General features: G+C 38.4%; 2 protein-coding genes across 2 annotated transcripts; both read right to left on the reverse strand.

The window, feature by feature from the left end:
• Positions 1–573: 573 nt before the first annotated feature.
• lss (lanosterol synthase (2,3-oxidosqualene-lanosterol cyclase)) lies at positions 574–8,248 on the reverse strand. The gene is made up of 22 exons (XM_067409361.1): positions 8,201–8,248; positions 7,520–7,688; positions 7,286–7,424; positions 6,950–7,058; positions 6,430–6,551; positions 6,231–6,327; positions 6,003–6,138; positions 5,767–5,875; positions 5,561–5,679; positions 5,303–5,400; positions 5,186–5,213; positions 5,016–5,072; positions 4,863–4,934; positions 3,646–3,696; positions 3,408–3,557; positions 2,393–2,489; positions 2,200–2,305; positions 2,057–2,122; positions 1,883–1,963; positions 1,183–1,353; positions 1,023–1,101; positions 574–929 (listed from the first exon to the last, which is right to left on the reverse strand). The coding sequence occupies exons 1-22, from the start codon at positions 8,212–8,214 to the stop codon at positions 792–794; spliced, it is 2,208 nt and encodes a 735-aa protein (XP_067265462.1). The 5' UTR covers positions 8,215–8,248; the 3' UTR covers positions 574–791.
• A 476-nt stretch (positions 8,249–8,724) lies between these two features.
• On the reverse strand, positions 8,725–27,978 carry mcm3ap (minichromosome maintenance complex component 3 associated protein). The gene is made up of 31 exons (XM_067409359.1): positions 27,899–27,978; positions 26,124–27,600; positions 25,538–25,773; positions 25,343–25,424; positions 24,364–24,511; positions 24,075–24,274; positions 23,805–23,944; positions 23,458–23,655; positions 23,013–23,281; positions 22,440–22,602; positions 22,180–22,340; positions 21,835–22,058; positions 21,477–21,754; positions 21,284–21,384; positions 20,964–21,095; positions 20,764–20,868; positions 20,426–20,578; positions 20,118–20,315; positions 19,948–20,016; positions 19,714–19,848; positions 17,225–17,378; positions 16,213–16,477; positions 16,037–16,134; positions 14,930–15,320; positions 10,544–10,807; positions 10,320–10,449; positions 10,038–10,211; positions 9,799–9,946; positions 9,549–9,700; positions 9,277–9,424; positions 8,725–9,195 (listed from the first exon to the last, which is right to left on the reverse strand). Exons 2-31 carry the CDS (start codon positions 27,508–27,510, stop codon positions 9,022–9,024), a joined length of 6,477 nt encoding a protein of 2,158 aa, XP_067265460.1. The 5' UTR covers positions 27,511–27,600; positions 27,899–27,978; the 3' UTR covers positions 8,725–9,021.
• Between the last annotated feature and the right edge of the window lie 4 nt (positions 27,979–27,982).

Here is a 27,982-nt window from a genome sequence, read left to right on the forward strand (position 1 = left end):
TTAGTTCTAACTTTGACCTGTGGAGGGCAGTATTACACTTAGCAGCGCCTACACTGCTGGAATTAAAATAGAGAAGAGGAAGAGAGCTAGTTCAAGATGAGCATTTATTGTTAAAACATATACATTTTTTTAAAAAAAAATTAGAAAATGAGCAATGGTTTCTCTAGATAAGACCCTTATTTCTTGTCTGTAAACTGTAATTTCAACCTTCAACCATTTGGGCTCCATTGAAGTCCACTATATGGAGAAAAATCCTGGAATGTTTTCATCAAAAACCTTAATTTCTTGTCGACTGAAGAAAGAAAGACATGAACATCTTGGATGACATGGGGGTGAGTAAATGATCAAGAAAATTTTATTTGAAGGTGAACTAATCCTTTAATTGAGCAGATGCAGTTTGCCCAACAATGTTAATCCAAACTGATTTCAATCAGTCCAAACCATAAGAGGAATTATAAAACATAATTCAGACACACAGTAAGAAGAGAAATGCAAAACAATAAGCCAAAATATAAAATGATTTATTAGAACATTCAAATTTAATTGCAGAATCAATTACAGAATACAAAGCATTGGTCCCAAGGTTAAATGTGTACAAAAACAAATAGAGTATTCAGTAGATAATATTCTAAACAAATTAAAATGATTTGAATAAAATATTCTGTAGATAATATTCTAAACAAATCAATCCTACTTTCTAAAGAGCAGCAAACAGGTTTGTTTCAAAGAAGAATCATCTATATCCTCTGTCAGAGACTGCTTATTTGAGGCACAGGTACACAGTATCTGACTCAGAGTTTGAGTTTCCCAGCCAGTGAGCTGCAGGGGTAGAGCCGTGAGAAGCGGCCCAGCGTCCACACAGGAAACACATTCCTGTAAGAGGTGTAGCTGATGGCACAGCTTTTATTAAACACTCCAGAAATGTTCTCCTAAAAAAGAGGGAAACAACCCAGCAAATTTTATTAGACAGAGTACTAAGAACTCTGTCTCAATTTTGGAGACCAGGAAACAGCTTTGCTCACCTGTGGCCAGTCTCCATTGGGAAGCTGCTTATCAATCAAAACTTGAATGCCTTGTTCAATCACTCTGATGTCAGGGTACCTAAATTTTATTTTTTATTTTTTAGTAAATTAAGGATGCACTTCTGTAGATGTATCTAAAAACCACTAGTTCTGATGTTACCTGATAGCCATCAACCCCAGCAAAGCCCAGCAGGTATTGTGGATCTGTGAGTTCTTGCTCTGAACGTAGCATCGCTGCTCACATGACTCAAAGTCCTCACCCCAGCCTCCATCCTCCATCTGCTTCGACAGAAGGAACTCACAGGCACGTTTCACCTCCACACAAACAGATCTGCAACACAGAAAATAACGAATGAGGTGCCCTAAAGTGCCCCTACTGTGTTATTTTAAAGGTTCCTAATTTTGTTTTGGAGGTCTCCTACAACAGTTTTACATGAATCCAAGGTCAAAAAACACTTTAATTTTCTCATAATATATATTGCAGCATCATCTCTTTTCTCATAGTGTCTAAAATAGCTCAATAAAGGATCGGGTCTCTCTAAACCCCTCCTTTTTGAGTGCCTACTCTGCTCTGATTGGTCAGATGGCCTAGTCCGTTGAATGACCGATTACAGCATGTTGGAAACTAAACGCTCATATCGGAATTTCAATTTCAGGCAGTTCAGAATTGGTTTTTCTTTTGGGAGATAATAACTTCATTTATCGTGCACCTTGATCTTCTGAACTTCATAGAACTTTTACATTCACAAACAGTATTAAAGCATAATAGGGGCACTTTAAATAAAATGCAAAGTGCAGTAAAAGAACGGTGATGATTTATTAAATGAACATCAACATCAGGACACAAAAAAATAACATACCCATTTTGGAAAGTGTGGCCCATACACGCAAATGCCTCCAGACCAAACCAGACTCCATATGTGAAACAGACTCCCCAAGACCTAATACAAGCAGCGTCCAAAGATAATATACTTCATAAACAGACTAAGAAACAACAGAATAATGTCTCTGACAACAAATGAACCAACGCCTACCCTTCCCATGAGCCATCAGGTCTTTGAATCCTCCTGCAGTAGTCCAGCCCCTGCTGAAGAGTAGCCCTATGTGATCAAGAGATGTGATTTACCAAATTTTTTGCCCAAATCTCAATATGTTGAAATATTATGTTTGGGTGTACCTAATCTCTTCTGGTCTGTGCTCAGGATATACACTGTGAAAGTGTTTGAGTGCCTGCATTACAGCTGAGGTGCACTCAACATACGTGTAGTCGATCATAATATCACCTGAGAAAGAAAGAGGTGAAATCAGACATGTCAGAACTGATGGAAAATACACTGACAACTGAATATGACATTTTACTGCATGCTCACCAAATACTTCAGATGGGTTCAGCAGCTCCAGAAGTTTTCCGCCCCGTTTGGTCTCATATGTGGCAAACCCTCCATCAGGATTTCTCATGCTTAGCAGCTGAAACAGAATCACAGAGATTTACACAAAAATTACAATACCGTTCAGAAGTTTGGGGTCAATAAGATTTTTTGAAAAAAAATTAGTACTTTCATTCAGCAAGGATGCATTAAAGTGATTTTTTTTTTAAAGTAAGAGTTACAAAACTGTTCTATATTAAATAAATTCGGCTCTTTTGAACTATTTTCAGCATTGATAATAATACGTTTCTTGAACACCAAATCATCATATTAGAATGATTTCTGAGGGATCATGTGACACTGAAGACTGGAGTAATGATGCTGATGAAATTCAACTTTGCCATCACAGCAATAAATTACATTTCAAAGTATATTCAAACAGTTATTTAAAATTGTATTATTTTACAATATTTCTGTTTTTACTGTATTTTTGATCAATTAATTGCAGCCTTGCTGAGCAAAAGAGAGAAGAAAAGTTCTCTCTCACACAGTTTGTGAGTTTGGATGCCTTTTACTTTGTGATTTCAGTGAGAGGAAGCCGTGGATGAGCATTAGAGAAGTATAACATGAGACTATGGATAAAAACTAAACAGAATTAAACCCTTTTTTAAGTAAACATGAAGAAAGATACCATTTTTTGAGGTACTGAGATTAAAGAAACGGACTAAGGACCCCTACATTGGGTCTAACACTTTCTATGTGTGTGTTGATGAGATTTGAGTCATAAAGAGGCTCAGTGTGGCATAGTGGCTTAAGCTCAGAGGTGGTAACTGGGAGATTTGCTCATTAGGATTGAGCCAGGAGCCGTTGTGCCCTTGAGCAAGACACTTAACCCTAGGCGTTCCAAGGGGATTGTTCCTATGGTAAGTGTAATGTAAATCAGATTATTGTGGCTCTGCACTGGTAAGTCACAGACAGAGAATGTTAAACATGTTTCTATTGCAAATAAGGTTTTTACCACATTGACAGCATCAAAGAGTCTTTCCTTGGGAATGTTTTCTTTGAGGAAACTGCACTGCTCCTGCAGTAGCATTACAGATTTCAGCCCTTCCGCAGTACAGTCCGCAACTATCCAACCACAGTCCCGTGTGCTGAAGGGAAAACCTCCCTGAATCAAACAAACACACATACTCAAAGTATTTAAGAGCAAACTAAGACTGATGAGGAAAGCTGAAATGTAATACACAAATGTTTACCTTGTTCATTTGTCTATAGTACTTCTCGTATTCCGGAGGATTATCTTTGATCTACAATAATGAGCAACTGGTTAGACCTCATAGAGACACAAAGATTGCATTTTAGTCTGAAACCACAAACAAAATGCTTCTATTTTGCTTTATTTAAAATTTTTAATATATAAAAACGGACTTTTTGTACAAAAGAAATGCCACAAATTTGATTAGTGACCTTGAATGAATTATCATTTGTTTGAGTTATCATTTACTTTGTTTTATTTTTTCAAAACTCCAAATTCTCAAGATTTTCAGTGTGGTCTCACACTTTTGAACTCTACTGTATTTGGATTAAAACATTAATAAATGTAGCATTAAAGGGTTAGTTCACACAAAAATGAAAATTCTGTCATTTATTACTTACCCTCATGCCGTTCCACACCCATAAGACCTTCGTTAATCTTCAGAACACAAATTAAGATATTTTAGTTGAAATCCGATGGCTCCGTGAGGCCTGCATAGGGAGCAATGACACCTCCTCTCTCAAGATCCATAAAAGTACTAAAAACATATTTAAATCCGTTCATGTGAGTGGTTCAATATGAATATTATAAAGCGACAAGAATATTTTTGGAGCGCCAAAAAATAAAATAAAATAACGACTTATTTAGCGATTTCAAAACACTGCTTCAGAAAGATTCGGAGCACAAATGAATCAGTGTATCGAATCTGCTGTTCGGAGCGCCAAAGTCACGTGATTTCAGCCGTTGGCAGTTGACACGCGATCTGAATCGTGAATCGATACACTGATTCATTTGTGCTCCGAATCTTCCTGAAGCAGTGTTTTGAAATCGGCAATCACTAAGTCGTTATTGTGTTTTTGTTTTTTGGCGCTCCAAAAATATTCTCGTCGCTTTATAATATTAATATTGAACCACTGTACTCACATGAACCGATTTAAATATGTTTTTAGTACCTTTATGGATCTTGACAGAGGAAGTGTCATTGCTCCCTATGGAGGTCTCACTGAGCCATCGGATTTCAACTAAAATATCTTAATTTGTGTGCTGAAGATTACGGGTGTGGAACGGCATGAGGGTAAGTAATAAATGACAGAATTTTCATATTTGGGTGAACTAACCCTTTAATAATCACAACACAGTTTAGTTAAAACTATATGAGTAAGTAGGCTGTAATAATGAAGAATATGATGTTTAAAAATGAGATTTTATCATGCTCACCTGAGTCAGATCAAGGAAATTATGGGCCTGTGTGAGGCATTCTGCAAACCTGTGGACGTCCTGGGCACCTGCCTGTTCAGAAAACAAGCCCAACTGATCAGAGAATTCATCAGTTATGTGCCAGCTTCTGGTTTATTAATGATAGATATGTACCTCAAGAAATGCTTGTACTGCGAATGCAGTATCCCATAGCTGTGATCCATTTGTACCCTGATAGAAATATAATTGCAATTAACAATGTTAGTAATAAAATTAAAAGTGTTTGACTGAACAGATAAAACTAAATTTAGAAGTTTTGATTCTTCATCATGAAAACATCTTACCTGCATTTTAAAACCATCCAAACCCATCCTGGAGCATTGGGGATCACAAAAAAGAAGACCAAATATTAGTATAATTAAATAATATATAAAGTATATAATTAAAATCAGTTCACTAACCATAGGTAGTCAGGAATCCTTGACACATGCTCCTGGAAGGCAGGTGATGTGGGTCCATCCACATACCAGCGTACCAACATATTGATCGTTTTCGAGATCTGAGAAAACATAAGTATTATGAACATTAAATGATGAATCATTTTGATAAAACATTACAATAAGATTAGGGGAGTTTATTAAGAAAGTAAAATAGAGTCAGTATTGATTTCAAGCTGACTTTATATTACATAAAACAAAATTTCTTCTCTTTTCTCTCACCGGGCCGATGCTGATACACTTAGTGAAGCGATCGTCTGCTTTAATATGGTCATAAAGCTCCTTCACTGCTTTTTCTCTCAGCATAGTGCTGTGATGAGCTTCATACACATTCAGGATCACTGTAAGACCATGTTTGAGAGTGTTATTAACTGAAATCTAAAGGTAAAAAAAGATTATTTTGTACAGAGGTGCCACACTTCTCTCACAATAAGCGATAGTAAGAAGGGTGCTGTGTGGTGTGTACAAGTCACAGGCTGCAACGTTGTTCCTCTGAGCTGGCCAGTCAATAGTTGAGTAATCCTGGACATAGAGTTCCTGTTCAAAAGCCAAAAAAACAACAACTGTGACTGGATACTTGAGTTCAAAAAGTTAGCTGTAAAAACAAGCCTGTTTTTAATGTGGTCTCAGAGTGGCCTCTAGTGGTGAAACTGTGAACCTTCACCTGTCTTAAACTGAGCACCAGAGGATCTTCATCGGCGGACAGTCTGACCGCATAGCAGTAGCTCATGGGCAGGTAGACCTGCCGACAGTGGCACCATAATGTGGAGGGATGTGCCGGCACCCAGGAAGGGAACAGCCTGATAGAATAAATAGCAAAACAAATGCAATTTCATAAATGCTCAAAACAAAAACTTCAGTAAATCTGTAAACTAATAAGTTCCCTATGTACCACATTTCAGGAAAGAGCGTGTTCATTCCTTCCCAGCTGTATACATTGAGAATGGCCAACCAGAATTTACCCCAAGAGGGTATGCCGACAGCGCCACCTGTAACAGAGCGGGACAATACTGAGGCTGAACAATTTGATCTCATTCAATGGGATACATTGCATATGAACTGTAAATGTCTATATTTCAGCAGTCCTAGACCTTTGCTGTGTAAAGTATTCCTTGCCCGAACCATATCTGGATCATCAGGCCCAACTCCCAGAATTCTCAAGGTGGTATAATTCAAAGCTGTTCCAAAAACAGTCGACTTGTCTTCAATGTGCCTGGAAAATTAATATTTGTGTCCATCATCAAGTCATAAAGTTCCCTTATTATTCCAGTAATGTTAGACATTAAACAAGAAAATATTATTAATATTGGTCTGTTTCAGGACCCAATTTTGCAGCTTTGTGACATTATATTAATGACAATTTGACCCCAAATTCTCATTATTGTAATGCATCTGGACATTTTTACTTTTTTTGCCAGGATTTTTGTAATTCCCATTATTCTCAAAATTCATTCTCATTTGATTCTGATTCTCAGAATTTAGAATAAAAAAACAGCAAAAATTACCATGATGTGTAAATGTAAGTATTATATCATTGTTGTTTTTGCATTACAGTAATGATAATGATTTGTTTTTGCATTATGGAATATTAAAACTAAATGAAATACTCACAGGCCCCAGCCTCCATCAGGCAGCTGCACAGAGCGAAGGTATCTAACCATTTCCTGCTGCCATGCATCTGGCAGAGGGATCTTAGCAATATGACAGGTTATGAGCAGACCTGAAATCCAACGACAAATAAGCAATAAAAGGAAAATTTAACACAACAAAGTGAATAGCTTTGAAATTCTGATATTTCTGTTTTTTCAAGGACCATGGGGACCCCTACATTTATCGGTGTGTGCATTATCTATACATAAAAATTAGACCTCTAATAAAGTTACTTTATTATTGGTTATTTTATTGGGTTTCATCTAATGACTAAACAAATAAAGTCTTTCCAATCACCTGGAAGTAAGAAAAGGGGTCCACCATAATCCCCGGCCCAATGTCCATCTTCAGCCTGGAGGTGGCTGTAGAAGTCCATTCCCTTCAGTGCAGCTTCTACCGCAGTGTGTGCAGCAGGGGACGCTGAGATAAATTCAGCCTGAGGTCAAAGAGAAACAGTATAGATGTGAATATGAATATAAAAATGTAATGCATGCCATGTGTTGCAGTGTACACAATTTTCTGTAATGTTACCGTATCCAGTCCCAGAAAGTGAGACTCCAGCATGCTCTGCTGTCTGTCCCGGCTGTCTGCCTCCTCAATGTACCTCCAAGTCTGTCTGCCCTCCACATTACTCAACCTCCAGCAGCTGAGATCTGTAACGGGCTCAGTCTTATAGGGGCCCCCCCTTCTCCGCAAACACCTGAACAAATCCTTTGACTGTTACTCATTTGGATGGGCATTTTTTTAAATGAAAAACAACTAACATTTTTCATGTCAAACCTTAAATGTTTAAAAAGTTCAGTTGATGTTGTGTATCCAAATATGAATATGAATGGAAGAGTAAGGGCATTTCTTAACAACAAAAGCTTTTTGTTTTTTTATTTCTTTATTTAAAATTTGGTTAGGTTTGTCAGTAAAAAATAATATGTAGAAATACTAATAATCTCTTTGTAATATATAATTAATTAAATAAACACCTTGTAGTTTCATGACTACATTAGACAAAACATTAACTGATATGCATATTGTCTGTTTTATTAATACTGACACTTTGAATACTACTACTACTACTAATAATAATTATTATTTAAAACCAAAATCGGCATAATTATTATTATGTTTGACGCGTCTTAAAGAAATATATTAATTTCAGATCTGCATAATTCTTAAAGCAACATACGTATTCACAAATATGAAACAATTTATACTCACGTTCCCTCTGTCATCTTTGAAGTGCAAGTGCAAAACTTGTAAACTGAAAAGAACCTGTCATATTTCAGCTGATCGAGACGCTAAACGCCTCCTTTAGGTCGGCCTGGGAAATGTAGTTTTTTTATTCACCTTAGATCGTTAAAAGAACTGAAAGGGGCTTCATTCCTAAACTACGTTTCCAATAATACATAGCGCGGCCTTCCGAGCGTGATATCGAATGGAGAGACATGACCAGAGGACAGGTCCTCCAATCACCAGTTAGAAACATAGTAAAATGGGCGTGAAAATCCAGTTTAAGCCAACCACGTTTGGAGCGTCATGAATAATTAATTATCTAATGTTAATTCGTAATTTACCGGGTAAATAAAACTTTTTCTAAACATTATTTGCTGCGTCCGAAATCGCATACTACATGAGTTGAATTTGAACGTACTTCCCGACCGTTAAAACAATGTTCCTCAGTATATTTGGAAAAGAATTTCAACAAAATGGCCATAAGTTTTATAAAAACATCTTTATCGTTGTCCAAAAATATATATTTAAATACAACAGAACTACTGTGATGAACAAAATACATTGAATTGTCTTATTCAGAAACTGGGAAAGTATGAGTGAAGACAAATGTACAAACTCTAAATGAATGATTAAGTACATGAAAACACACCAAGATCTAATTAAATGGTTTAAGCAAATGCATTTAATCAAATATATAAAATAAAAACAGCAAAAATAAAACCGCTAAGACTGCTAATAACCAAATAAAATACATTTTCATTCAAATTGCAAGAAAGGCATTGAGCATTTGCTGTTATATTGAAACATCAGTTCTCTACAATGTCTAAAAGACACTTCAGCTTGAGGCCACACACACGTTCCTCCTCTTGCTGACTTGACAACTCTCTTTTCAAGTCCTGCAAGCGCTGGAATAAAGATACCGGTCTGCTTTTTGCACTTGGAGATCCAGTCTTCTCAACAGAATCAACCATTTCCACTTCCTTCAAAAAACAAACAAATGCATTATAATGAAAGCTACTTTTTAATTTCATATTAGCACTAATTATACTGGCATACTGTACCTGCATGTGGATGGCAGCAGCAGGGTGCTTACAAGAGGAGTGCATGACTAGAGGAGGTGAAGAGAGAAGGGTGGAGGGGAGGAAGAGAGGAAAAGAGGCAGAGGACAAAGGATCCGCCTCAATCCGACGCTGAATCTGCTCTCCAATTCTAGATATGCAAGTCAAAGAACAAAATGACACAAAATCCCATAATGCCGTAAAAGCATAAAAGGGGCATTTTCTAAATTTTGTGAAAAAGTTTATTGCAGGGGGAAAAAAATAATAAACCTAACCTCTGGCCCTCAGCATTCATCTCTTGAACGATTGAGAGAGTGTGTTGAAGTCGCTCCATTATGGGAGTCTGTGTGCTGTCTGGTGCAAAGCAAAGTCTGTTCATTCTGCTAGGAGATTTTATTTTCTCAACCAGGTCAACGGTTTTCTTTTCCTTAAAAAGCAGAAAAAGAGATTCAACGCAATTATAGTAAATCACAACTTTTTAAAATAATACTTCCAGTTGTGACGAAGGCTCTGGTATAACTCTACCTGTATATGGACAGCGCCAGCAGCAGAACACTTTCGGGAGGGGGTCATGAACAGAGGCATTGAAAGGTCGGTGGAGGTCAGGGAAAGAGGAAAAGACACAGGGCGCAAAGGATCAGCTTCAATTCGACGCTGTATCTGCTCTCCAATTCTACAGAAACATGTTAAGGAACAGTTACTGCAGCAGGAACAAGCAAAAAAAGCCAACAGTAAACTGTAATATTAAATTTGTTAAAGCTGACCTCTGGCCCTCAGCATTCATATTGCGTATGGAAGAGAGAATCTGTTCAAAGCGTTGCGCTATGGGAATCTGTGCAGTATCATGAACAGAAGGCCATTCGTCTATGTCTATGTGACTCTGAAACAGCTTCTGCTTGGGGAAATGTCTGGCTGCAGTGGTGGGCCTGATTTTAGACCTAAAAGAAAATGTTTAAACTTGTGTTTGAATCTTTTATTGTAAGGCTGTTATACTATATAAGAATATACTGTGAATAATAATAAAAATGTAAAAGAGTGATAGTTACACTTCTGAGGCCTGCTGTTTATCCTGGTAAGTCTGTTTCACAGCCTCTATCCAACTGTCAGGGGGCCGGAAACTCTTCAGGCTGTCTTTATTAAAATATACAAAAATCTCGCCATCATCTGTGAGGGCATCTGCGATTAGAACAGTTAAAATATACATTTTAATCACAATGGAAAACGCCTGAAGTTCAAAATTGTAATTCAGTTACTAATCTATTATTCCCACCTTTTGCCACAAGAGGCTCTACACTCCAGTCCTTCATACGATGCTCAACACACAGGCATATGATATCGTCCCAGGGAATTTCGTGAAAGGACGGTCCAGTCTTCTCATAGTCATCCACATCTGCACCGCTCACATGAAAATATTGGTAGTTCACTCTTCTTAGCAGGTTCTCCAGGCGGGACATTAGAATGGGTTGGCTTAAGGGCGAGGTGGGGATCTGGGATACGTACTGGATTATAGAGGCACACAAATGTGGCCAGGAAGCTGAGGAGTAAGGGAAGAGATTGTTTTAATGCCACCATAAAAATCCATGGCATTTATTTACACAATTCAGGGTCAAATACACAAATTCTACTAAAATATAATAGACTCCAGGCATGCCTGCTGCCAACATACTGTACACTATTGGTCAAAAGTTTGGAATAATTAAGATTTGTTTAATGTTTTTGAAAAAAGTCTTATGCTCACCAGGCATTTATTTTTTAAAAGAAAAAAGTCAAAACAGTAAAACTGTGAAATAATAATAATAATAATAAATATAGCTGCAAGCAGCAATTACGGGGCCAAGCACAAAAACGGCACAAGAAGCAAGCCAACACGACTGGGAGCATCAGGCTAACTGCAGCAGTGAACAATTAAAGACCTATTAAGATCATTTTATGTGAAAGAGCTGAAAAATGATCAAAAATGAGGATTTACTGCTTCATCACTTTCGACCAATAGGTGGCGCTGTGTCCAAATTGTTGTGGTATGGTCAGAGTGAGGTGACAATGACACTTGCAAAGTTCGGTGTCAATATGTCAAAGCACTGAAGATTTATACAAAAACGGTTTGACATATCGACTTGAAATCCATAACTTTTTGTCGGCATCGTCTGAAGATGACACGGTTCAATTTTGGTGAAAATCGGAGCAACGGTCTAGGAGGAGTTCGAAAAAGTAGGTTTTTAAAGAAAAACAATATGGGGGAAAGGAAGTTTAGCTGACTATGGCAAATTTGATATCTATGTTCTCAGCATGACCCAAAGAATCTACTGAGACCAGTTTCATTTCAATTGGTGAATGCAGTCAAAAGTTATTAACATTTTTGTACATTTTGTTATAACTTTTGGCCACAAGGTGGTGCTGGTCTGAAACTTCTCAAGCACTTTCAGGGCATTGTCCTGATGACCCATACCGAGTTTCGTAACGATACACAAATGCATTCACAAAATACAGCATTTTAGCACAAATTTCAAAATGGCCGAAGAACAAAATGGCCCATATGAGAAAATTGGATATCATTCGACTCGGCATGATGCCTCGAATCTAAAGAGACCAAATTTATGAATTTTTGTCAAACCCATTAGAAGTTAAAAGCAAAAATAGCCATTTTTCATATCTCCACTCCAGTAGGTGGCGCTGCGCCGAATACGATAGACGATTTGGTCTGAATACGATAAAGCGTTGCGGAGATACAGCCTTACTTCTGTTTTCGCAAGCACTACGTACAATTCGTTCGTTAGTTTTTCGAAAACGGTTTGAGGAATCAACTTGAATTCCATAACTTTTTGTCAGCATGGTCTGAAGATGATCTGATTCAATTTTCATGAAAATCGGAGTAACGGCCTAGGAGGAGTTCGAAAAAGTAAGTTTTTCAGAAAATTCAAAATGGCGGAAAAATTTTCATGACGGAAAATGACGTCATATGGTGCGTTCGATTCGTCTTGAGCCAAGGAATAAGAGGAAAAAAGAATTGTTTCTAGCCCTTATGGTTCAAAAGTTATTAACATAAACATAAGTGCAACTTTGGACAGCTGGTGGCGCTAGAGGGATTGAGTTAGAGACTCCAAATTTGCTATGGACAAAGGTCAGACTGTCCTCTGACTGTGTGCCAAATTTCACAACTTTCCCGCCAGCGGTTCTATGGGCTGCCATAGACTTCAAGAGCGGAAGAAGAAGAAGAATAATAAATATAGCTGCAAGCAGCAATTACGGGGCCAAGCACAAAAACGGCACAAGAAGCCAGCCAACATGGCCGTGAGCATCAGACCAACAGCAGCAGTGAGCAATTAGAAAAAAAAGTTATTAGCATTTTTGTCAAGTTTGTTATAACTTTTGAGCACGATGTGGCGCTGGTCCGAAACTTCTCAGGCTGCTTCAGGGCATTGTCCTGATGACCCATACCAAATTAATGAATTTTGGTCAAACCCATCAGAAGTTATAAGCAAAAATAGCCATTTTTCATATCTCCACTCCAGTAGGTGGCGCTGCGCCGAAACACTGTATGATGCCTCAGGTCATGCTTGTGATGACACGTACCAAGTTTGGTCTGAATATGTCAAAGCATTGTAGAGATACAGCTTCAAGAGTAATTTTTGCATCATCTCTCAAATTCTTTGCTCCGGTATACGAAAACGGTTTGACTTATCAACTTGAAATCCATAACTTTTTGTCGGCATGGTCTGAAGATGATACGGTTCAATTTTGGTGAAAATCGGAGCAAAGGTCTAGGAGGAGTTTGAAAAAGTAGGTTTTTAAAGAAAAACAATATGGCGGACAGGAAGTTCAGCTGAATATGGCAAATTTGATATCTATGTTCTCAGCATGACCCAAGGAATCTATTGAGACCAGTTTCATTACAATCGGTAGATATTATCAAAAGTTATTAGCATTTTTGTAAATTTTGTTATAACTTTTGACCACAAGGTGGCGCTGGTCCTAAACTTGGTATGCTCCTTCAGGGCATTGTGCTGATGACCCATACCGAGTTTCATAACGATACACTAATGCGTTCGTAAAATACAGCATTTTAGCACCAAATTTAAAATGGCCGACGGCCAAAATGTCCAATATGGGAAAATTGGATATCATTCGACTCGGCATGATTCCCCGAATCCAACGAGACCAAATTCATGATTTTTGGCCAAACCCATCAGAAGTTATAAGTAAAAATAGCCATTTTTCATATCTCCGCACCACTAGGTGGCGCTGCGCCGAAACGCTGCATGTTGCCTCAGGTCATGCTTGTGATGACAGTTACCAAGTTTGGTCTGAATACGATAAAGCGTTGCGGAGATACAGCCTTATGTCTATTTTCGCAAGCACTACGTACAATTCGTTTGCGTGTTTTTCGAAAACGGTTTGAGAAATCAACTTGAATTCCATAACATTTTGTCGGCATGGTCTGAAGATGATCTGGTTCAATTTTCGTGAAAATTGGAGTAACGGCCTAGGAGGAAAAGTTTCAGAAAGTTAAAAAGTTTCATGACGGAAAATGACGTCATAGGGTGCAATCGATTCGGCTTGAGCCAAGGAATCAGAGGAAAAAGAATTTTGTTTCTAACCCTTATGGTTCAAAAGTTATTAACATAAACATAAGTGCAACTTTGGACAGCTGATGGCGCTAGAGGGATTGAGTTAGAGACTCCAAATTTGCTATGGACAAAGGTCAGACTGTCCTCTAACTGTGTGCCAAATTTCACAACTTTCCCGCAAGCGGTTCTATGGGCTGCCATAGACTTCAAGAGCGGAAGAAGAAGCGGAAGAATAATAATAAGCGTACGGAACGCCAACAATAACAATAGGTGCCTAAGCACCTTCGGTGCTTGGCCCCTAATAAGCGTACGGAACGCCAACAATAACAATAGGTGCCTAAGCACCTTCGGTGCTTGGCCCCTAATAATAATAACTTTTTTAAAATTTTAAAATGTATTCCTGTAATAGCAAAGCTGTATTTTCAACAGCCATTATTCCAGTCTTCAGTGTCACAAAGAAAAATTTCTTGTTATTATCAATGCTGAAAAGTTTTTGTAGCTTAATATTTTTGTTCAAAACGGGACACTACCAGTTTGTACGGAAGAGGATTAGGGCCAAGCAATAATAAAAAAATAAAACCATCTCGAGATTAAAGTTGTTAAATTTTGAGAAAAAAGTCAAGATAAAATGTTGAGAATAAAGTCGTTAAATTACGAGAACAAATTCGTTAAATTACGAGAACAAATTCGTTAAATTACGAATTTGTTCTCATAATTTAACGATTTTTTTCTCGTAATTTAATGACTTTATTCCCAACATTTTATCTAGACTTTTTCCTCGAAATTTAACAACATTTTTCTCATAATTTAATTAATTTGTTCTCGTAATTTAACAACTTTTTTTTCGTAATTTAATGACTTTATTCTCAACATTTTATCTCGACTTTTTTCTTGAAATTTAACAATTTTTTTCTTGTAATTTAACAACTTTAATCTTGAGATGGTTTTTTTTATTATTATTATTATTGCTTGGCCCTAATCCTCTTCCTTAAGTTTGGGCTAAGTAAACTTGAAGATCCAAAAAATTAGATCCTGAACTTTGAATTAGTTTGGCATGCAGGCTTCCTGTTTTTCATAGTATTCTCCCATACCATTAACAGGAGGCAGATCCCATTCAGGAAGTTGCCGACTGAGGATGGTTCTCTTCAGCCAGTCCAGGTGTTCTGGAGAGTTCCAGGCCTGATGAGGAATCAGCTCGCTGTTCTCAGGGAGAGAGAATTCAGGAGGTGGCCAGCAGAGACTGGACAGGTGCTCTGACGAAACCACACCAGCCAGGAAACTCAGCACACTGTTACAGAGTTCCACAATAGGCTCCGGGTGTTGAGACGGAAGACCTGCATGCTTCCTGTCCTGCTTGTCTCGTTGTAGTCTGGAGTGGAACTCACGGCACAGGCCTAACTCAACAACCTGCAGCAGGGTCTGAGAGCAGAGGGCTGGGCCAGTGGGAGAGCGGGCGGCAAGCCACCTCACAACAAGACTCATCTGAAGTGGAACAGTTTTAAAGAGAATGTCTAAGTACATCATCCATATTTAGTTAAAAAATGCCTAAGTGAGGAAAGTTCGTGAAAGGAATACACGCTGGCTGAATGTCGCATTCATTCTAGCAGAATTACATAATGGACATCGCTAAACTCCAACATATACATGATTGTCTGTGCAGCACGGAGAGAATGCGTGTGCATGGTTGCCAGATTGAGAAGAGCAAGTAAAACACTGGGCAGAAAATGTATCCTTTTAAGAGAAAAGGGAAGAATAGTGGAGGCTTCTTACCAGCAATATAATAGAGGTTAAATGAAAAAATGTTTTCAGGACAAATAACCAGGCCAATTTCATGACAGTTATTTTTAATTTAATTATATAAAAAATTGTTATCATGATTATAATATGATTTATCATGCAGCCCTACTGTATACTAATGATTTTAAGATATATTACTACAATATGAAGTCATATTATAAATAAAATATTAGATTCATCATTAATATGTCATATAAATCATCCTAATAAATGGCTTAATTTTCTGTACTCAAAAAATGATAATAAAATTATATATATATATATATATAAAATTTCCAATTTCAAGGAGAAATGTGACCTGGACATAACCTCTTAAAAACCTCAGTAAGATGTTTATGATACCAGTATGATTATAATTTATTAACTATATTTATTAAGAAAAAAATATTTTGCAGACCAACCTGCTCTGAGCCTTGCAGGTCAGTGAGGGTTGCTGGGATATGGACGAAGATGTATTCAGAGATGAGACCATCTTTCACTAACATATTCAACATGAGTGCTGTGAAAGAGACAATAAAATAATCAGATTGCAGTCTTTAACACTCATGTCTATTATACTATGTCTTTTAACACTTGCCTTCTTCCAAACCCTGATCACTGGTACCACTGTCTTGGTTGGTAGTAACCACCACAACCAGTGGTAGAGGAGAGTGCCAGCAGCTAGCCTGCTGTACCTGCCTCAGCTGGAGAAGGGCAGAGAGCAGGGTCACATCCTCATCCTCTTCGCCCTGTCTAGAACTGTTAAGAGGGGGAAGCAGCATCAGCAGTGCGTTGGTACCATGGAGCTCCTTCTGTTCCTCCAGCAAGCACTGGTCATCCGCACTCAGGGGGCCATGACATGCCTGCACACAGACAAAGGGGTTAATTATCTGTAAATGCAGAGACATTTGGATACCTGGATACGATTCTAACGAGCTTCATAGAGTGTTGGAGGAATTACATTTTTGTAGACATTCTAGTTCCATCGTCCTTAAGTCAATGTTTTTGTTTTTTTTTAAGTAGGTTTTTGGTTAAATGCCTGAAATAAGGTATGTGGTTAACACAAACTCGAAATAATGTTTTATTGTAAGAAATAAAATACATCAGTAATACCCATTGCAATTTTTAAAGCTTTTACTTGTCTTGAAAAAAGCAGCTGTTTATAAGTGGCTAGTTTTGACTACAGGGGTACTCAGGTACATTAAACATCATCTCGCTGAACTTATCTATTCACTAGTTCGCTTTTACAGCCTTATTGTGTTTTTAATCATGGTTTGCAAACTATTCTAACCCAAACTTTGAAACCATGGTGTAGTTTGTTTATAGCCTACGTTTAGCTTTTTACTTCTGTTTATTGTATTTAGGCTTCAAACTTCATAAATGTTCTGTTCATTTGTGATCATCTTGATGGCCAATATGTGTAAAAACCATAAACTTTTGTTGGTCACAGAGCTTATTTTCAGCAAAAATCCAAAAGACAATGGAAATATCCTATTGATTTTTTTACAAGAGAACCAAGGTGATGCCAACTTCCGGAAAACCAAGTCATCACTGAGTAAATAATAACAGAATCTTCATTTCATGGTAAAATTATTTCTTCTGAAGCTCACCTTTATAGAAACGTGAACTTCATGAGTCTGTCCCTTAATATTTGTCAGGCTGTGACTGATGCACAACGTTTTTAGTTGTCCTTGTGGTTCTTTCTCACTCTCTTCGGATTGATTTCCTCCACCCAATTTAACCTCAAGCCAGTCTGTCAGAATCCTGCATGTAAACATACATAAACAAAAGATCAGTTATAATTTCATATGTTTTAAAGGTGCCCTATAATTAAAAATTTAATTTATCTGGGCATAGTTAAATAACAAGAGTTCAGTACATGGAAATGACATACAGTGAGTCTCAAACTCCATTTGTTTCCTCCTTATATAAATCTCATTTGTTTAAAAGACTTCCGAAGAACAGGCGAATCTCAACATAATACTGACTGTTACGTAACAACACTCTGGTTGTACACCCCCAATATTTGCATATGCCAGCCCAGTGAGCCCATGATCGAGGCATTAGACAAGGGCAGCCAGTAACGTCTGGATATGCACAGCTGAATCATCAGACTAGGTAACCAAGCAAGGACAACATCGAAAAATGGCAGATGGAGCAATAATAACTGACATGATCCATATCATCATGATATCTGTAAATTGTCTTTCTAAATGTTTCGTTAGCATGTTGCTAATGTACTGTTCAATGTGGTTAAAGTTACCATCGTTTCTTACTGTATTCACGGAGACAAGAGCTGTCGTATTTTCATTTTAAAACACTTGCAGTCTGTATAATTCATAAACAACTTAATTCTTTATAAATCTCTCCAACAGTGTATAATGTTAGCTTTAGCCACAGAGCAAAACCTCAAACTCATTCAGATTCAAATGTAGACATCCAAATAAATAAAATACTCACATAATCCGACGCATACATGCAGTTTGCATGACGAACTTCTTGTACAGATCCATTTTGAGGGTTATATTAGCTGTGTAAACTGTGTTTATGCTGGTTAAAGCAAGCGCGAGCTCCGTGGGCGGGGGAGCACGAGAATTAAAGGGGCCGCAACCTATATATATATATCGGTGCATAGTAGGGTTGCACGGTGTACCGGTACTATGGTAGTATCGCGATACTAAAGCTTCAAAATACTGGCGATGCCATTCTATTTTTAAACGGTAGTATCGTCAGTACCGTATGGAATGTTGTATGTGCGGCAGGTACACTTGAATTGAACATGCACACCTGCAAAAACATTACAAGAGACTGCCGTTGCCTGTCTGCTGTGCCATGTGTAGTAAATGCTCTGTAGAATTAGCGCCTTATTGTTTCCCAATGCTTCAGTTAATTTTGCAATGAGATAAAGTTGCACTTGCGCGTTGTTGTTCGCACTGCATTTTTTTCTGGAGAAAGGGTCTGAAATTCACTTAATTAACATCATAATATCTTTATATATGAATCAATTCTCGCAGTTTTTTTGTTTTTCATTTGACCATTTCTGGAAAAGGTGTAATAGATTGTTTCTAGAAACATCTTTGCGAAGACGATTCAGACAAATGCAATTCCATTCATCAATAGGCTATAGCGGCTTTGCATTTGGTTCTTATCATTTCAATCGTGATTTTAACATTATAAATGTATTATATGTTTTAATATACATACTGCTCTCCAGCCAGGGTTGGAAATTTCAAGATATGCTGGCAAAAATGCTCCTGATAGTTCGTGACATGAGCAAGAGCTCTGTTTTTGTTTCGTTTCTAAATGAATCTGTTTTTGAACAAATTGGTCGAGTCACTGACTCACAAAGCCATTCCGCTTTGTTCATGAATGAATCAGCCGTTTTGAACAAATCGGTTGAATGATTCATTGAGTTAATCATTAACACTTGCTGCCACCTACTGGTGACTTTAGTCTCCCATCTAAAAGTAGGCCTATTCTATCTTTTTTTTTTACCATCTAAAAGCAGGCCTATTTGATAATTTTTTACCATATAAGAGTAGGCCTATCATTTTTCCCCCAAACATATTTCTATATTCAGATTTTTATATTTGAAACATTAATCTCATAACATTATTTATGCAATTGTAATTGAAGTGCAAATGTATAAATGCTACATTGTAATGTCACTTCATGCAGCTTCTGTGCTACTGTGCAGTGCTAAGATGAATTTTGTTTACAATGATTCATTTGATTGGTAATAAAACCCTGTTATTCATTCTCATTAATGAAGTATTCATAAAAAAATCTGGTCTTTTTCATGTATTTATGAAAGTTTGGTTCATTTTGTATACTGCATGGTATCGCGATACTACTTGGTATCATGATACTTCAGCTGGTATAGTATCGTAAGACATTTTTATGGTATCATGACAACCCTAGTGCATAGTTAATGATGCCCCAAAATAGGCAGTTAAAAAAAAAATGAAAAAAAAAAAAAAAATCTATGGGGTATTTTGAGCTGAAACTTCACAGACACATTCAGGGGACACCTTAGACTTATATTACATCTTGTAAAAAAACGTTTGATGGCACCTTTTCCCATCATTTCACTCTTTACCTGCTGGCAAAGCTTATGTCGCTATCGCAGCCATTTGGCAACAGAAGTGTGGCTTTCCAGAAGATTCTGTCAGGTGCATTAGGGATGCTTTCTGCCACAAGTGTGGGGAGGTCAAGAGGCATCCATACACGCTCACTGCCAAAGAAGGACAATTAAGCATACAGACAATCACAGTGATAAAAATGATCTGCATCCTTGTATATCTATGCCAAACTATATCCCTATTGTACTTACCTCAGTAAGAGATTGTAGTAGTAGGATACTTTCATTTGATGAACCGCTTCTTGTCTCATTTTAAGCAATCTATTAAAGTCAGAACCAGGAACAATCATTAAGATGAATTTAAAACAACAAACAAAGCCAAGCACAATAAAATTACCAAATTGAAATCTCCAATAACAGACCTAGTGCAGGAAAATGCCATATTCCCAGAGTTGCCCAGGTTGACCATTCCCTCAGCCAGGAGGTCCAGACAGGGGCTGGAAGGAGCACTGGGGACAAGGGCCTTCAGTTTGAATTGTGGATCTACACAGCCAGGGGCTGCAGGGAAACCACGCATCTGTCTCTTTAGCTGACGACGCACGGCTACCACGTCACGCCACCTAGAGCAAATGCACACATCTGTTCTTTAAAGGTTTCTAAAGAATTGGGATAATACACACCTCCAAGACCTCCTTTATACGCATAAAGAGAAAAAATTAGCTCCTCAAACCTCTTGATGAACTTGTGGATGCGCCTCAACTCATACTCCAGGATCTCTTGTGCCATCACGGCCACTTCCTCAGCCATGGTCTCCTCTACTATGCTTTCACATTCCTCCGCAGAGCAGCGAGCAATACAAGCTGCTTTCTCATCTAAAGCAAGCCTGGAAGAGAAGAATCGTATCCCCAGTTAATAGCATAATAAAATATACATTTTACATTTATTAATTTTTCAGATGCTTTTATCCAAAGTGACTGACAAATGAAGAATACAAAAAGCAATTAATCTTAAGGAAGTAATACCAAAGTAAGGAAAACCTGTGTGAGATGGTTATGTAGGATGACGTACCTTATCTCAGCCTCAGCAGTCGCTCTAATGCTCTCTCTTAGCACCTCATCACTGATCTTAGCACACAGCTCACCACTGAACTGCTCAAGGAAAGCTTCCTTCTGCCTAAAATCAAACAAAAATGAAAGGAGAGTTGGAAACGAAAACACAAAAACACATGCATTGTATTAAAACATGAATGTACAGGGTCTTTCACACACCTGGCTTCTTCCTTCTTGCGTTTCTCTTCTGCAATTCTCTCCTTCTCAGCTCTGATCTCTGATGTGGACAGTTCCCTCAGCAGCTGCTGTAAGACTTCACTCACAACCGTTTCCAGCTCACTGTCACTTGCACTGCAGGAAACATGTGAGCAGATACATTAAGACACAAACACTATATTCAAAAAAATTGCTTTGTTTTGTGATAAAAAGAGGCTTTTGGCTAAATGTAAGTGAAAAATCTTCTGGCTGAAAAATAGTTTGCTTCATTTTCACCCTCAAAAATTTTAAACCTGTATGTCAAGAAAGGAAAGAGTTCCTACCTGAGGGCTACGGACACATATTCAGCAGCTGCATGTGTTACATCAGAGACCTCGGCCTCCACTACCTCATTAAGCACCGCATCCACCTCTGACATGATATCCTGCCAGAGATCATAGGAACATTATTGAGCTGATGTATGTAGCACAATGTAGGACTGCCACACTTTGCTGTTAAGATTAAAAAGTGTCTTACTTGATCTGTGTAGGCTGGTTCTGTTTTGGGTGGAGGAGACGGAGGTCGGACTGGCTGTGGGGCTAATATTGGTTGGTAAACTAGCTGTGTCACAACAGGCAGAGTGGGTTCTGCTGTTTGGGACTTCTCTCCGGTTTCTTCCGTATCGTCAGATTTTACAGGCTCTGTCATGCCGGGGAAGTCCATGAACAGCCGTGGTTCAGCCAGAAGCCTTGTTTTCACCTGAGGCCTGGAGTCAGGCTCCACCACAGACTTCAACTCCTGCCTCTGTGGATGAGCTGCCAAGAACAAAATAACTTATAAGTACAAGCACATTCTAATTTTCACTAATGAAGTAAGAACTGAAGTGCATTCACACCTTTCAGGGCAGCTGGTGGAGCCTCTGAAGAGAGACCGTCTCCAGTGTACTTGTTGTTGGAGTCAAAGCTGCAAACGGGACTGTGCTGGGGTGGGTTGGGCAGCGGTCCACCGTTCACCACCTCTCCAATCAGAACAGTTCTCTTCCTCTCAATAGCCACAGACTTGCTCTGCGGTAATGAGAAATCAGGCTCCTGATATGCTGTCCGACTAAGTTCTACCATGCTGGACAAAATGATAGACAAAATAAGGCATTCATTTTCGAGAATTCTGCATCTCTAAAATAATATTGGACACTATTGCTTTGAGAAAGGATCGTACATAGTACAAAATAAATAGAACATACCCATCATTGATATTAAGGCCATACTGTTGAATAAAGTCTGTGGCTTCTGTGGCATTGCGGAACATAAGCATTCTGACAAAGTCCTCAACTGGGAATATGGTGGATCTCTGGGACCCAACAGTGAAGGCCACATTGAGGATTTTCAGTGCCTTACTTCTCACCTAACCAAACAAACAAAAATTGTTAAGAAACTCAAAGGTGTAATGAATGCCAAAGTACTTCATAAATACAGAACTACCCACTGGTTAAGATGCATTTACCTGATTGAAGTATCTGTGAAGTATGCAGCTGCTCAAATAGGAAGCTGCACTCACAAGTTTAAAGAACCGGACAAAGTTATTGCTGTTGAGTGCTGCAAAGGCCTGCACAGCAAAATCCACCTCTGGAGACTCCCGTACCACTTTACGAAACTGCTGCACCTCACTGGATTGACACAACAAATAAATCTGTATTATTTACACCATCAATGCAAGAAATTGCTGATTGCTACTCTTTTCATTAGATAAAATCCGTTGAAATCCACTATATGGAGAAATGTTTTCCTCAAAACCTTAATTTCTTTTTGACTGAAGAAAGGAAGACAAACATCTTGGATGGCATGGGGGTGAGTAAATTATCAGGAAATTTGAATTCTGATGTGAACTAATCCTTTAAATTAATACATTTTATCAGTTCATAATTTGAACCCATGACCTTGGTATTGTTAGTGCCATGCTGTTTGAGCTACAGGGATGACTGCCTAAGAACGGCTAATTCCAAATTCAAATTGATTAGTGTTACTGCTACAAAAAAGAAGGAAAAAAAAAAAAGAAAAAGAAAAAAGTAAGGTTTACCGAAGAATATCTCCATCATTGAGCTTAAGCAACACATTGTATTGGCGGAACTCTGCCTCATTGGGACAGTACACCTCCTTGGTGGCTAAGTCTTGATACATCTCCTTCAGACTCTGCAGGCATTTTGTCATATTCTCATTGTTGATTTTAGCATCAAAAGACATCATGGGTTCCTGGCAGAGGTGATGGGCGCAGTGAATGTGGAAACGGGTACATTTCTCAATGAGTGATACTGTTACTGGATCACATAGATGCTGCTGGGTAATGTCCTACAAGAGAGGTTCAGACAAATAATTACAAAAAAAGGCTAAGTTGTTAAAAACACACAATGGCAACATAATATTCACATTAACACAATGAATATTTTAGATCAATCAGTTTTATTATTTTTAAATAAAATCAGTAGAAATAAGACATTAAATCAAACAATCAAAGTTATGCACACCTTCCGAATGCCTCTGGTTCTGTTCCAGACAAAGTCATACCAATCACGGTAATTGCCCTCCCCGTGGTCCATAATCTGAGTCACCAAGTAGTCCATAGTCATGCTTAGGACAGGAAGTGGTCTAAGCTCATGAGGGAGAGGTTCTTCCTGATCGGCCGAAGACCTGCTATATTCTTTGATGGCGGCAAAATGATCCACCTAAGCAAATTCAGTCAAATAACTCAAAGGTAACCAGCGGCAAAGGCAAACAAAGCAAGGTATAGTGTTCTACAAAATATTGAACCTTAGCGAAGAACTCCAATAAATATGTGGATTTCAGATCATTATATGACTGGACTGTCACAAACCTTCTCTGTTTCTGGAATAACCTCAAAGATGCTCAGCTGGTTGCGGGTTTCTCTCATATACCGTTCTTTCTCTGGGCACATATCAGGGCATGTTCCCACAAACACTTTAGACATATCCAGGTCTGTTCTTTTGGGTCGAGCTTCAGAGACAAAAAGACAATTATTGTCTTATAATTTATATTCTAAACAATATAAAAGATAATATATTATTACAAACAATATTGTAATAAGTTCAGTACAATATTGGATCAGAGACACTCAAGGCTTTACCTTGCCGTAAAATCTTATCTCTCTGCTCTAGGAGGCGGTATCTTTCCTCTGCTGTTTCAGCCACCTGACCGACGAGAGGCTGCAGTACTGAGGGCAGGTTATTAACAGGCCGTTCTACACTCTGCTCCTCTGAGACTGACTGTGGTGTCTCAATATCAAACTGAAGTGTTTTAGCAACAGATGACTTTTTGATCGGAGAGCTTTAATAGAAAAAACATGCAGAAATAAATAATCAGGTCAAATAACCATCATGCAAAGGGACTGTTTGATATTATATGTCTTAAATCACCCTTTAATAATAGAGCTAGTGGTGCTGATGGGCACTGCTCTGGGAAGAGGCATACGACTAGGGGAGGACTGCAAAAAATCAGCCCCAGACTCCAAGTCCTCTGTCAAATCTTTGACCTCTGAAGGTCTAGCAGTTTTTTCGCCTGGACCTGTAAATGACACTTTATGAGCGTAACTGTACAAAAAGATAAAGTTCACAGCATTCTGTTTAATACAGACAAATATTAGGCATAATTTTGTGAAGGAAAAAAAAAATCATATTGTAATTGAAACTTTGAAATTTTAAGAGCAGTTAACATTACTGTTTCTGCTTAGATAAAGGCTAGAACACATTAAAACAAGGCATAAAAATGACATTTAAACTGCAGATCACATGTTCGACATCTCCCAACAGGTCAGGTTTTCATATGCTCATCAGTCCACAGCTAAAAAAAAGGCTATCATGTCCTAATTTTCTGTGGCCCCAGTGTTGTGTTAAATTAGATTTGTAATGCAACTCGTAGTGGCCAAAAAAAGCAAATGCGAAACGGTGAACTAAAATTAGTTTGATTGAGAGTGAATTTAGCTTTCAGCCCAAGCAAGGAAATGCCAAACATTATATGACTGGAATATTTGAATCAATTTTTTATAAATTTTTATTCTTTAAAAACATAGTTAGAACATTGTTAATGAATCTTGCAGTGTTATTTCTTTATATCATATTTTCGCTGACAATGTTTTAACGAAGACTAAAAAACATTTTCATCTTGTATTCATTATTTTGTTGAAATATATAATTTAATCAGTAATTTTATGGATGACATTAACACCGCACATTTGCAACATTTTGCGGTTTAACATTTACCACAAGTCCAAACCACAATTTTGATTTTAATTTGATTAATTTCACAGTCCTAGTACATAGTAATTCTTACATTTAATGAATTTTTATTTTATTTAATTAAACAGCAAACAAATTTCTAATTAGTACGGTTACTCACTTTGTTTCTTTCTTTGCCAAAATATTTGAATTTCATTCCTCTGGAACAGCTTTCCTTTCTTTTTCGCTTTGGCTGCAGATGCCTGGAAGGAAGGAGAGATTTCAAATAATTAAAATCACAAACACATTCAATTAAATATAATCACTTTACTAGCAATGAGAATTTTGTATCGTGTATTTAACTAGTCATGCTCACATGATCTTGGAAATGCACAATGGCCAGATTTTTCTGAGGCCTGCAATACACTTTAAGCACTTTCCCAAAGTGCTCAAAATGCTGTGTGATGATGTCCTTCCTGTTGAGCTTGGGTGGGATGCCTTTGCACTGTATAACAGTGGCATCAGTAGGAGAGAGGCCAGCCAAACTGTCTGTGCTCTCTTTTCGAGCAGCACGTCTACCTGAAGTGTGTGCCTGTGGTTCAGGTTTGAGCGCTACAAAGACATGTGATCACAACAATGTTAGCAAGAAAAAATTGTATCAAAATTTTGTAATGTATCAGCATCAGTCGATATTGGATATTTGTGCAGGCTCTTTTTTGACATTCAGTTTATCTTTGCAATCATCAGAAGCTCACTTAAAAATAATTTTTAAATGTAATCTCTAAACTAATATCCATTTTTCATATTGTACATTATAATGCTGTGATGACTAAATGAAAGTTTTCAGTGTTTTGTTTTTTTAATTTAGCAAGACAAAAATAGTACAGAATTTTGACATGAAAGTAACAATAACATTAGTGAGACCCTAAAATTAAAATTAAAAGAAAAGAAATGTAACTTACAAACTTCCTCTGCTTTTTTCAAAACTGTTGGAGCCTGAGATCTCAGAGGTGTAGTGGCCACATCACTGGCTGGACCAGGTGGATCTGGTCTTTCTGAAGGAAGATTTTCTCTCTTGACTGGGCTGACTTTGGATTTCAGTAGGTCAGACATAGCACTGCGAAAAAGCCCTCCAGCTGGGCCACGGGCTTTCAGCAACGGGCGTTTAGCGGGTTGTCTTGGGCCGTCGGCTCCAGTCTCACTACTATCACTTTTAGCTGCATTTGGATCCACTGGCTCCTCTTTACGTTTTATGCCGTAACTCACAAAAGCGGTTTCTCCTCCACTGCTCTGCCCATCATCTGCTCTATCTTCCGTTCTTTGTGGGGCTTCAGTTTTTGGGACCCCAAATGCAAAGGATCCAATGCCAGTACCACCAAACGCAGGTACTTTGGTATCTGATTGAGGCTGAAGGGTCTGCGCTGTGAAGCTGAAGGTGGAGGGAGTCGTGGGCTGTGAAGCAGGTGTACTGCTGCTGGAAGGGTTGGCAGGTTGGGAGAAGGTGAACTGAATGCTGCTGCCACCACCAAGAGTCTCCTTTTGTGAAAAATTAGCATTAGAGAGTGAGACAGAAGGAGCTGCTGCTGGCTGAGAGAAACTGAAGCCCAGAGCGCTTGGCTTTACGCATGAGAACAACGAACCACCAGAGGAAGTGCCCATAGTACTAGTTATGGGCTTGGATGATCCAATAGTTTCAGAGGCTGAAGACAGATTTGAGCTGGGAGGTTCTGGGCTGACGCTGAAAATAGGTTTGAAAACAGCTTCATTGGGTGGCTTGAAAGTAAACTGGTTCCCACCAGGGGGATTATCAGTCCTACCCCCTATTGAGGAGCTGGATGCTGCGGTGGTTCCAGAAAGGGCAGAAAGCTGACCGAAACTGTGCTGGTTGGTAACAGTGCTGCTGAAGCTTGTTGATGATTGGGAGACGCTGGAGGAAAGACCAAATGCAGAAGGCTGACCGAAAGCTGAGCTCTGATCAAAAGTAGACATCTGAATCTGTCCTGTAGCTTGAGAATATGAAGGTGGTGGTGGCTGTCCAAATCCAAGCGTGCCTTGACCCAAAGTTGGCTGCCCAAAGGCTGGGGTTGTTCCCAAAAAGGAGAACGATGACGGCTGCCCCAAACCTTGAGATAACCCACCGCCCTGGCCAAAAGTAGGCGTTTGGCCAAAGACAGAAGACTGTTGTGTTGACTGGCCAAAAGCTGGTTGACTAAAGGCAGAGGGTTGTCCAAAGCCAACACCCTGTGCTGCATTCTGCTGGGCAAAGGACTGAAATGGGTTTCCAGGCTGATTAGTGTTGTTCGGTGCCTGAAAGGCAGTTTGTGGTCGACCAAAGAAGTTTGGATTCATGACGGATGAAGTAAAAACAGCAACTGTTAAGATTTACTGACGTGATCCTGAGCAAACTGTCTGCTGGTCATGACCAGCGTCTTCTGAATCCTGTAAAATAAAGACAGAAAACAGTTACTTGTGGCTTACCAGTTTATCTAAACCCAAATTTAGAACGTATATAACAGAAATCTCTATAATATCAAACCAAATTAAACAGTGTTAAGAGCTCAAAGAAGAAAAAATAAAGCCGAATGTTGCTCTGAGTATTGAACGCTGAACACGTTTTAAATTCGCAAACTCCCAAAATTACCTAACGTTACTTAACTTGAATGTATTTCATATCTCTACATTATATTTATAAAAGTTAAGCACATTCAAATCTAAAAGGAATAAAATCTGCAAATACTTTGGCGCTGTTCTCGTCGCACTCGGACAGGATGTTTATTTCTCTTCTTCGTGAACATACGCGTCGATCCAACGAGAGTCCAGG

This window comes from Chanodichthys erythropterus, chromosome 14 (assembly GCF_024489055.1).
Source record: "Chanodichthys erythropterus isolate Z2021 chromosome 14, ASM2448905v1, whole genome shotgun sequence".
Taxonomy (NCBI): Eukaryota; Metazoa; Chordata; class Actinopteri; order Cypriniformes; family Xenocyprididae; genus Chanodichthys; species Chanodichthys erythropterus.